At 38.8% G+C, this 12,288-nt stretch overlaps 1 protein-coding gene across 2 annotated transcripts in view; it reads left to right on the forward strand.

The window, feature by feature from the left end:
- The first annotated feature begins 4,318 nt into the window (after positions 1-4,318).
- LOC124160491 (pseudouridine-5'-phosphate glycosidase-like) overlaps positions 4,319-12,288 on the forward strand; it is a 29,290-nt gene continuing 21,320 nt past the window's right edge. The window contains exons 1-5 of one of the 2 annotated variants that reach the window (XM_046536347.1): positions 4,319-4,432; positions 4,633-4,863; positions 5,139-5,279; positions 8,175-8,250; positions 10,849-10,991. In XM_046536347.1, the coding sequence (XP_046392303.1) occupies positions 4,430-4,432; positions 4,633-4,863; positions 5,139-5,279; positions 8,175-8,250; positions 10,849-10,991 (594 nt within the window). In that variant the 5' untranslated portion in view covers positions 4,319-4,429. The remainder of the gene's footprint in view (positions 4,433-4,632; positions 4,864-5,138; positions 5,280-8,174; positions 8,251-10,848; positions 10,992-12,288) is intronic. The other variant, XM_046536348.1, reaches the window with a different exon arrangement.

Genomic DNA, 12,288 nt, shown 5'->3' on the forward strand with positions numbered 1-12,288 from the left:
ACTCCTGCTCCTGTATATCTGTTCGCAAGAGGTATATTGGCTATTATTTGCTCCACCTCCGGTAAAGCGACAATTCGTTATAGCGAGTGTTTATTAGTGCACCGTGGGGTGTCGTTATATCGAGGTTTCACTGTATATATCTGAAAGTTTTTCAAGGGGAGGGCCCCACACCTCCCGCTTACCCTGGTGGATATTCCACACCATCAGACACCCCAGTGTTTTGCTCCTAAAACCCCCCTAGCCTTAATTCCTAGCTGCACCCCTGCTGCCCTGAGGATGAGTTTAGGGAAAACAGTTTCCCAGTCTTTGGATCAAGGTACATATTGCCTGCAATAATGATAAGAGCTATCAATATCCTTGATCAAAATATTCCATGCTGAGACTGATAAAAGCAAAGATCCAATCAATACAAGGTAAATGCAAAACATAGGTGCTTACCAGTGGTGCCGACTCCATGGGGCCTGAGTGGGCCCGAGCCCCCTCAAAAATTCATTATGGGTATGAGGAAAAAATGTGTCAGACTTGTAAATTTTCCCCAGAGTGTCCAGGTATCGAGATTTGAGTTATCAGGGTTCTAATGCTGATCAGCATTATACACTTAAAAAATTTCCCAGGGAAGAATCCCCGATTTGGGCCCCCCCAATATTTTTTGTAAGTCGGCATCCCTGGTGCTTACCAGTGGTGTCATGGTGCCGGAACGCTCTGGAACGCCGTTCTGGCACTGGTCAAGAAAATACATACATAATGGTAAAAAAAAACACTTTTATCAATTTTGTTTCCTCAAATTTTCTAATACATACATTCATATCAAAAAAATTGTAATAAAATGTAAATAATAACTTGTTATAAAAAAACACAGTAATATGTCACTTTAAAAAAAAGGTAAGGAAATTGCATTCCGGCACCGCTAATTTTGTTATGACGTCACTGGTGCTTACAGTGTCTCCTCTGATACCACCTCCTCCTACCCCTCAATGGTTGGGTAGGCCCCACTGCGAGCCGAACCTCTGGAGCCACACGTGACTGTGGCCCGTTCTGAGAAGACCGATCCCATCCTGTTAACGTCTTCATTGAGAGAAGAGTCTGGCAAGAAAGCCTATGAATAAAAGTTAAAAGAAATTTAAGACAAGGAGAAGGAACTAATTTCATAACAACATTCAACTTGTTTAAGGCAATTACATTCAGTGGTGCAGCGAGGGGGGTTTTGGGGGATAAAACCTCCCCAGAGCTCAGAGTTTTTAAGTTTAATCTATTTTACTTGATTGGATTGATATTACTAATAGGATAGTGTAAGGATTAATAAAATATGTATCACTCAGAAAGCTGTAAAATTCACCATTTTTGAACCATTTATCTTAAAATTACACAATTTATTAATCTCGCACCTACCACTTATCCTGGTGGGTATTCCATACCCCCACACACCCCAGTATTAGTTGCACCTAAACCCCCCCAGCTGTAATTCCGATCCTGTGCATGGCCTTCAGCAAGCTTCCCTCTTTCGAACAGAGACTATGAGGGTTCTAGGTGAACCCTCTTAAGGGTACAACGCACCGGGGCCAGGAACCAAGCCCGTGGCTTGTACGCCCGATCACCCGGGGAGGGGCTGGAGAGGAAGGAAAAAGGAAAGAGGCGCCGCCGCGATAGGAGCCCGTCGACGCCTCTGGGAAGGGATAGGAGTGGAAGGAAGGGGACGAGATAAAAAACACCCCAACGCTATAGAAGCGAAGGAGGCCAAACTATTAGCAAAACCAAGCATACATATGCAATTAATTTTCTACCAATCCTAGTGGATTTTCCTATCCACTAGTGGAGGAAGAAAAATCCATCGATCGAATCGGTAGATCCTCTTTCGACCCGTGTGCGCTGCTTGTAAATAGCAGTATTTGAACGGAAGTTATGGCACGAAAACCTCTCTCTATTTTACTTTCTTATTTTATCGGCCGATTCTGACGACTTCCGTGAAAATTGGGCCCGCATTGAATGTGTTAATGGCAGCATACCAACTATGCATTGGATAATGCATCATGAACCACAGGAATAGGGCACAAGATAAAGAATAAATGCAAATATCCAACATGAACTATGAAATACAGCACAAAATCATTTCACATGAACCATTTCCTTCCATATACATACATTTGTCCGACTGGGTAGCAAGGGCTTACCCAGGATCAAAACTAGTGGGGGCAAGCCATGGTTATTCAAGTTGTAGGTAAGATTTAAGAATGGGAAATGTGAATGAAATCAACATTTTAAGGAAACTGTAACAGTTATTTATTAGTTTCTAAAATTATTTGCTTGAAAAAAGATTATTTTCCTCAAAGACATTTGCAATTTTTGCTTCTAGGGGGAGGAGGGGGCAGCTGCTCCCTTCTGCCCCTTGCTGGGTACGCCCATACTGGGTCGCATAACCAAACAAAAGAAGAGTCCAAGAAGTCTGGACCGAAGTGAATATAAATTGACTATAAAACCAAAAGAGAAATCCAAGAGAAGCCGGGTTGAAATAGTTGTGGCTTGACAAGAAAATCAAGAGGGAATTTCTAGACCTAGAATCTAGACCACCAAACTCATGGAGAAACAGGATAGCCTAAGTCAAGAGAGAAACCTGAAAGTAACATATAGTGAAGTGACATAACCCATAAAATTCTTGGGGTATCCCTAACAGGACATTACTGCTGGCACATTCCAATATCATCCGTTGATAGCAGACAGGGGCGATTTAAATAGCCCCAAGTAGCCAGGGCTGGCTCAAGGCAAAGCACTTTATACCCCACCCATGTTTGGTACTCCCCAATTAAACAGGGGGTCTGGGCATTTGGTCACCCCCCAAGCGAGGGGCTGCATTCCCCAGGCAGTCACCCAGGTTGGCCGGCCGTGCGAGTAGCCCAGCCCAGCCACTGCAGTATGCTCATTGGACATCTATTTGGCATCCAAATATGGAATTGGACAATTGGACATCGTTGCAGTGGCTGGGATTTGGTGCAGAAAAAAATTAGCGGTCAGAGGATAAATAATTTGTCAGGGATAAAAAATTTTTGGGGAATTTTTATCATGCATATTATATGCGGGCATTAACAATTGGGGAGGATGGGCATCCCGTGCCCCAGCGGCGGATACATAATGCCCCCCCCCCTTGCAGATCCACCTGCATTGCCTAACATTGCAGAACCATAATTGTAACTTTTTTATATTATAAAATGGCATTGCCTAGGCTAGAACATATGTATAATCAGTTTTAATAAAACTTTCTTAAACTTTGCATGTGACTTGATTATTTTTACTTACGATAAAAGTAAAGACAGCTCAAAATATCTTTTGCACCCCTCCTCTTAGTTTTTTTCTGTACCCGCTACCGCTTGCCCCCCTGGACTAAAAAGTCATTTTTTTGAAATGAACTCCAGTCAGGCTGATGTCAGAAGCTTGGTGCTGTTGAATCAATTGAATATGGCATGACTATATTATAACTGCAAGGTTATGATTCTTCTTTAAAATAATGTAAATGGCCTTGGAAAACCAAAATAACCTTCTCTTAGTTTGGATGTGAATGAAATCCAGCTATATAATATATGGGATACATGAGCCCTGCCAACCATGTGGGACTGAGCTCTATGGGACAAGTGTTTTGCTCATTAAACTTAGCCCTAACCAGAGTTGTAACCGCAATGCATTCCTCCCATTCGAAAATACAATTAATGCAGTTCAAAGCTGTAATGTCAAGAGAAAACCAGAGGTTTGAAAGTATATTAGAACAATATTGAATGTGGTCAAGTAAAACAAATGTATCGGCACACAAATGTGTGAGAGAAGTGGAAAAGAGAGCTTTCTGCAAGATATAACACTACAATTCAAACTGAAGAACAGTTTATACTTTTCTTCAGAGCTCCCGAAAAAATCTTGATCACGTTGAAGCTCAAGCATTTCCAAAGGAAATTCCTTACTATGATCCAGGGCTTTCTTTGTCGTCTTAAGTTCACAACGACGTATCATATTGTGGATTTCTCTTCGTAGGTGACTAGTAGTCTAAATAATAATATTGTTAAATGGGATGCAATATGAATAGGAATTGGCAAACACAGTAAATAACGCATAAGCATCACCTTGCTCCTCAAAAGGCCATGAATGAGATGCGCCTTAGTACATATTTGCCATTTTTAAGCTGAGTTTCGCCTAAATGAGAAATCTTTAGCAAAGCCAAGGGGACTCCACTATTGTAATATTCGTAAACATGGCCCTTATTTATGTTCGTGAACAAAAACAAAGCATTCAAATAGTTCGCTAAAATACAGCAGATCCTTCCTTGTCACGAATTTCGATTTTCAACTGAATTCTCAGAGCATGACATTTGGGTGAAACGGAAAGTGTTTACATTTTTCCAAAATATTTTAGTTCACACCGGTCACTGACCTCTTCTTGGTTATTGCTAAACATGGTATGTATTAGTATGTGACGTCTGTGTATATTTCGCATTTTATGTCTGCAATATGAGATTGATGTCGTGGACTCAAAAATGAATGATATTTCGTCGACCTGGCCTAACCTTGAGGTCAAAGTTGGCGGGTATTTTAATTATGTAGAGCTAAAATTATTTTAATTTCTTCTACTTTTAATATTAATTATGTTTACATTCAGATGCTGAATAAGTTATGGCTCTCAAGGACAGTGGTCCCCCGATCGTGCCGGAAATTTAAAAGGTTTTCATCGACACTGGGTGGGCGACTCACGATATCACCTGAGGTGACTCGTGCTTTAAAATCTGGAAAACCTGTCGTTGCCCTCGAATCCACTATAATAACTCATGGAATGCCTTACCCCGAAAATTATTTGACTGCTCATGAACTAGAGGAAATCATTCGAAGTCTGGTAAGTAAATATACATTTGCACGTATTGCAAATTAATTGCCTTGCGTGTTGCATTATTGTGTTTACATTATTTACTCGCCTGTGCGGTTGATATATATAAATATATGAAAGCTGGGTTTCATTTGGGATATAGTGGTTCAATGTCATTAGTCTTATGAGGATGATCCCCTCTTCTTTTTTGTCAGCCTCATGACTCCCCTTTTATTTAAAAGCATTTATATTCGATTGGAGAAATTGTAATTACTGTTGTTAAATATTCTACTTCATTCCTCTAGGACTGCATTCCTGCTACAGTTGCTATTGTTGGGGGCCATATACATGTTGGTATTACTAAGTATTTAATGGATGACTTAGCCTCAATGAAGACTCCTGCGTACAAAACATCACGGAGAGATTTACCTTATGTCATAAGCAAGGTTTGTGTCCCTTTCATGAGAAAGGAATATAGAGTTGGTATTCCTGGAGGGGTTAATGAACATGAGAAAACACTACAGGTTTTCCCTAATAAAGTTTCATGAGCATATATGTGTTCAGCTCAGGCAGCATTAAAATATTTGAGTCTCCTATTAGATAGCAAAACTATCTGGGGTGGTTACTTTTTTTTAGCTCATACAACAGCCCACTATAGGTTCTGTGTTGGCTGATCTGTTACTGAAAAAAAGTTGTTTTGTTGACTCGTTTAACTTCCATCAGTGCACCCTACCAATTAATGCTCAATATCATGGTGTATGGCTATCAAAAAAATTTAATTAACCCTCAGCCAATTGTGTAGTCATTTACCTGTTGCATTTGACTTGGCCATTTTAGCAATACATACTAAACAGTTGTCACGCTTGCCTACACAATGAATCGAAATTATTATAAAAGCTAAAAATAAGGCTGTTTACAGAAGAAAATTGTGGAATAACATGTTGAGGCAACAAAAAGCTTAAAAATTGGGTATGGAAAACATTATTTTGTTTACTAATGAAGGGATATTGCTGGGCAACTTTATTCTCTAAAATTCAGTCATTTTACTGTTGAGTCCAGAGACTCAACTTTAAGAGTATGTAAAGTCTTTCCTATATTCCGCTGTATTTCCAGTTTTTGCATGTACTTTAGGAAGTAAATAGGGTAGTTTCCTTCATTAAAGAAAACGAAAGGCACTGATTGCGATTCGTTACCCATAATTACTATTCATAATATTTATTCAAATTATTTGGTCGTAGGAATCCCATTTTAGACAAATGTTAATGGTCAATTTTAACCTCATTTGAAAAAGACCAGATTGGCGGCCACGCGATGCCACTCCACGTGATGGCACAGGGACCTAGATGCTATACGAATAGTCATGAGTTTTACATCGTCTGAGATTACCAATGCATGCATGAGGCACAGACCTCAGGGAAACATCTTTTAATAATCACTCATTAAAAATACCTATGGTTGGATGTGCAAAGTTTCCTTTGTTTGATATGGTATTAATAATCCTTATTTAAGCCAAGCGCTACCTGCTAGCTGGGTGCTGTGCTTCATGCTAGCAGCCTGCATCGTAGCGGCGCTCATAGCCTCTAACCCAGGTGGCCTCACACAGCAGCAGACGCAACAGCAACACGGGATTTTCCCAGCATTCATACTTAGCCATCGCGTTTTCGCGCTCTTGAAAATTTTCACTTTTCATTTAATCACAAAAAATAGATATCGTAATTTAAAAATCTAAAAGCGTGAAATACATTCTCCAGGAGTAATAATCTTTCGATTTAGGCAATAATAAAATAATTGGAAGCCACCCTATTCTTTGATTTCAAGAATTTTTTCGACTTCTTAAATATTGTGAACATTTTACTTTCAGTGTTTCATCTTGTTAATTTATTGTAAATAAATTGTAAATTTATTTAAAAAAATGTTACAGTAAAACCTCTTTACATCGTAATGGAAGCGACCTAAATTTGGGCATTTTGATGTCTGGAGGTTCACTATAGAGAGGTTTTAGTGATAGGCACCATTTTTTCATATCCTTTGGAAATGAAAGGCACTACTGTCTTTTAAACCATTATATTTATGTGTTTAAACACACATGCATGCATCAATGAACATATATTTATTATTTAATAATATCAGACAGCGAACGATATTGCATGATTTTTACCATGATTTTAGAGAAAATGATGTGATCTCTCAATTCAACAGTCACTTTAAATGATTGGGATATTTGGATACCTTTTTTCTTATTTACTGTTAGGGATGATCTCATATTGAACAAAATGGCCACAACTTATGATTAACGTGAAAATGACAGCATAATAAGGTGTATAAGAAAAAAAAGAGAGAAACATGTACATATTGCTGAAAGTATCATTCCATGTATGTAATCATGGCTGCGTTAATGGTCTCTTGTTGTCTCGGTACGATTTGCGGAGGTAGTTAGGCCATCTCGGGGGTGTCTCCTTGGTATGATAAGTGGAGGTTTTACGATATAAAGAGGTTCACTATAGAGAGGTTTGCCTATAAATTTGCATGTAAATCAGACGGGAACGTAGGGGTGGTATGATGTATGGAGGTTTATAATGTAAAGAGGTTCACTACATTGAGGTTTTACTGTATTTGTTTTTGTCTTACCCAGCATCCACAGAATTGTCTCCTCAAAATCCGTAATCGTACTTCCGCTTTATCAATTCTATCCTCATAAAATCATAGGAAAATGGACTTAAGCTGAAGTGACCCAACTGCAAATATAGCCTATAACTCAATGTAAATTTACAAAGTCATTTCCTGTGGATATAAATTAATTAACACACTCTTATGTAGGGAAGAAGTCTTCCGTGGAGTGGTGTCGATTATTGGCTGCTTTTAGATTCTCTCCCGCATCTGTTCATCTCAGGCGACGATATGTTTCACAAATGTTGCAGTTCACTTTGGACCTGAAGAAGCAAACTGCTAAGTTTGCGAAACATGTCGTTGCCTGAGATGAACAGATGCGCAAGAGAACCTGAAAGCAGCCAATCATCGACACTCATTAAGTACATAGTTGGTGTCAGGGCCCCCTCCCTGGCTGAGTGCCTGGTTGGCTCTCTATATTGTCAAAACATTTTCCAATGTCCGAGTTCTTTTTTTTATTTATTTCAGTAACAGGTTTCGACTTATTTATACTGCCCCATTCTCATTAAAGATCAATGTTATAATATAATTGTGATTGCTGTTCCCCAATCATTCACATAATTTGAGAGTTGTAGCTGATTATAATTATTTTGTTTTCTATGAGATATAATGGTTCTACTTAGTGGATGGAAACTTTGCCTATATTGTGAATTCACATTTCATCTCTTTTATAGGGTTTGTATGGAGGAACCACCGTCTCTGCTACCATGATAGCTGCAAAAATGGCTGGAATTAATGTATTTGTCACAGGTAAGTTTTTACATGAATTTATGGAACATGAGTGAAAGGGTAGACACTTTTGTAATATCCTTGTGTGGAAATAGCAATGCCATGTAAATAGGTTCGTAAGATAAAAAACAGCCTTTTGGTGTATGTTTTGTTTTCAAACGCACATAATTTTTCGTCCAGTTTTGTCAAAAATTGGTGTCTCATATAGAGGCAGGACTTAAATTGTAACTTAAAGTCGTGACGTGAGAGATCACTAGTCAGCTGTTTATTTTTCCAAACAAAGCTTTTCGGCCTATCTCTAAGCATTAGGTGAAATTCAATTCATTTTTCTTGTCTACAGCAAATTTCTTAGCATTTTAGACTGCTGAAATGGTATTATTAGGTATGTATTAAATTCTGTATTCCTGTACTTGTATTACTCTGTCAGGTAATATAGAATCCAAAATGATTTCATATTATGAAACTTCCATTGGCATTTGATAAATCTAATAAAAAATATGTATTCGTGTTTACAATATTCACTCCAGGGTTTTAGTACTATTAATTATAAATCCATATTAGTGTGAATTAACTTGAGAAAACTCTGATAATTGTGTTTCTGGGGACATTAAAAAAATTCATTTGTAGAAGTCAACATTCATAAATCTCAAGATAAAATAAATTGTTGTCATTTGGACTGATACTCATTAACGCTTTCGAGATGGCGGAGTTTTCGTCTTAGCTGTACTGAGCCCCAAGAGACTCTTCGTTCTCATGGTACGGAGCATTTTTGGAGGACATTTGTTAAGAAGGGTCTTGCGGAACCTTTTTCGACCCCTCCCCGCTGGGACTCCGCATTATCTCGGACTCCGAGGGTAGTTGTGCTCCCTCCTTTCCCGGTTTACGATCATACCTGCGGCATTGGTTTACGGTCAACTTATGTATTGCTTATATGTATTTAGCACATGGATAATTGTTGCCTGCATGTAAATTGCAGACTTTGAGTTGAATTCCTCATTTTTTCTGAGCATTTTCAAATTTTAAACGAAGTTCCAAGGTCAATATTAATGCATTTAATGCAGCAACAATTTCCATGTTGATATTTATACAGAACTCGAGATATAAGTTAATATTTATCGTAGAATTTTGTTTAAAAATTGTAAACGCAGCTCAAAAGACAAAGAATTCAATTCTTAGTTTATATTTCTTTAGAAAAGAACAAATATTTATTTCGAAAACTGACTGGATAAACAATTGTATGACTTTCATTACCCCTCTTAGCGGTAAGGGACCGCTAAGAGGGGTAATGAAAGACGAGGCGTCAGGGTACCTGCTCCCAGATTCTGAGGGTAAAGCCTAAACCCCACAGCGTTGGGTCCCGAAACAAAGACGTCGTACTCCCGCAACTGTCAAATGAGGGGGAGAGCTAGAAAACGTATATATATGGCTTTCTTCTCTTGGTCAGGAATATCTCAGACGGAAATATACGGCTTTCGTCTCCCGGGTCAAGAAACGTCCTCACGTATATTTACGTCTTTAGTATGGAAAAGGTTAACATGGGGAGAGAACTTTCGTGGCCAAATAAACATTATGACCTTGGCTTGCTATCATCTACACCAAAGTGAACGTAGGGAGAGACCAAATGAAAGACAAGGATCTGATCGGTGCAAATGTAGACTCTGAACTTCTACAGTGCATTCTTTCCACTGCCTGGCACCCATACTCTTTGACTGCTGGTCTGCAAGCCCTACTGCATGTATGTCTGTCCTTGATGGCAAGCTATTCCAAGGAGGGTCACACTTCTTGTATCTTGTGTGCCAAGCATCCAGAGTTTTTCTACATTAAGTATATCTATTCATTTAGCTGATGAATAGGGAATGGAAGGGGATAAATACTTACATAAATAACTGTACATGCTTCTGAATCTGAGTACAAAAAATAACAAGAGAAGGAGCTTTAGGTGGTCTCCAAGGTCATTGGACCAGAATTGAGCCACCATCAAATAACAAAATGTATGCCAATAAAAAAAATAATAATGCACTAAATGATACATGAGTGTTTTAAACAACTAACATCAAAATAAATTTTCTATTATTTCTTGCGAGAAAAGCCAGTCTTTAGCAAGTCTTAACATTACATTTGAGGATTTATTTTTTTAATTGTAGCGGGCAGTAAATGAAATAACTTTGGCCCAATGTAAAGGAAACAGCATTTATATAATGTTAACTTAGATCTGTTTGCTACTATAAATGACTCACTCCTTAAATTATATTTATATTTATCACATCCACTCGGCATATTTCCACTTCTGGCAAAAAAAAATTTAAGCACTTTGAATAAATACAAATGCTTTAGTGGGAACAAATTTAGGGCCACAAACAACGAAAATGAGTGCTCGTAATGATTTTTAGACAATATTACCCTAATAATTTTTTTTTTTACAAAATGAGTGCACACTTAAATGTGCTCATGTATGCACTGCCCCAGCAGATTATTCTGTGTCATAGTGAAACATTCTCTGTTTCCTACAGTCATAGGAAATTACTTAAGTTGCCACTCCACTGACCATTTTTATGATTTTCATTTCCTACTGTATGCCTTAGTTAATTTTGCTTAAAAAGAAAAATTCAAAATTTTCAGGTGGAATTGGTGGTGTTCACCGTGGAGCTAGTTCCACCATGGACATCAGTGCTGACTTAACTGAACTTGGTAGAACACCTGTTGCTGTCATATCCAGTGGAGTTAAATCAATCCTTGACGTTGGGAAAACTCTTGAATACCTTGTGAGTAATACGTAGTAGATAATTTAATAAACTCCTTGAGAATATGGAAAATTTTTATGGTCATTTTGGAAGATGAATTTGCTATTTGAAATGTACAAGATTGTTAGCAGAAATGTAAGTATCAGCCTGCTTTTTGTGTTAGTCATCATAGTTGTGCTTGAGAATATAGAACTGATTTTCAGGGCTACGTTGAAAGTATGTACAGCAAACTCCCAATTTTCCAGGCTAATGATTGGTAGAGGCAGCACAAATAATCGAAAAGCATGAATAATCCAAACTTTTACTTTAATTTCATGTACATAATTATCATAACTTATAAAAATAAAACTATCTAAAAATATTTATGCACATTTTATGTTATTTTAGATTGATTTCCGGAATCATTAAGAGCTTTTTTTTCCGACCTCAATCTTTTTAGCAGTGATAAAGTGATTTTACTCATATTCCCACTACTATTTGTAATACCTGGTCTCTGAAAACCACGCACCCATGGCTATGAGGTCATGGATTTAGAAAAATGCTTCAAAACTGCTGAGTGCAGTCTGAAACTACACTGTGAGGCCCCGGGTACGATACGAGCGGCGTGAGTGGCGCCGCTCTGATATCGGTCCTCATTTAGTTGCGTGTAAATCCATTGAGGGTGGGTATGATATGTTTGAGCGGCGAGCGACAGTGAGCGGTGCCGCCCAGTGCCGCTCATGGTTCCAAGTCCAGACCGATTTCTTTTCCACTGCCACTCGCCGCTCAGTAGATTCATCCTTCAGTGGAGTTGAAAATGTAAGCAGAGAAACATCAAAGTAGTGAGAATACTGCCAAACAAAGGAAGACTGAAGTTAGAAGAGGTGAGAAACCTGAGTGGTTAGAAAATTGCCGCTCGTATTGTAGCCACCGCTGCCGCTCACGTGCCGCTCAGGTTGCCGCTCGCCACTTGCCGCTCGTATCGTACCCGAGGCCTGAGGCAACATGCCATGTAGTCGCGTCTCACACAAGTTGCCTTGGATGCAATTGCTGCAGGAAGCGGATCCGTGATCACTGATTGCGATTGAGCACCACGATTCTTGGAAAACAAACACTGAACTCCTGTGAAGGCAATGGGGGTGCAATCATGCCATCGTGCAGCAGCGGTTAAGAAAACCAGTACTCATGGTGAATTGTCTATGCAGGGGAATGCCTTGCTATGACTCATGCTATATCTAATTCTAATTTCCCCGCTGCCTTCACTTCTACTACTCCCTTCATCTCCAGTTTGACTCTGACTTTTCATGGCGTAAACATGCCCATGTGCAACATGCCTTTG

Source organism: Ischnura elegans, chromosome 6 (assembly GCF_921293095.1).
Source record: "Ischnura elegans chromosome 6, ioIscEleg1.1, whole genome shotgun sequence".
Taxonomy (NCBI): Eukaryota; Metazoa; Arthropoda; class Insecta; order Odonata; family Coenagrionidae; genus Ischnura; species Ischnura elegans.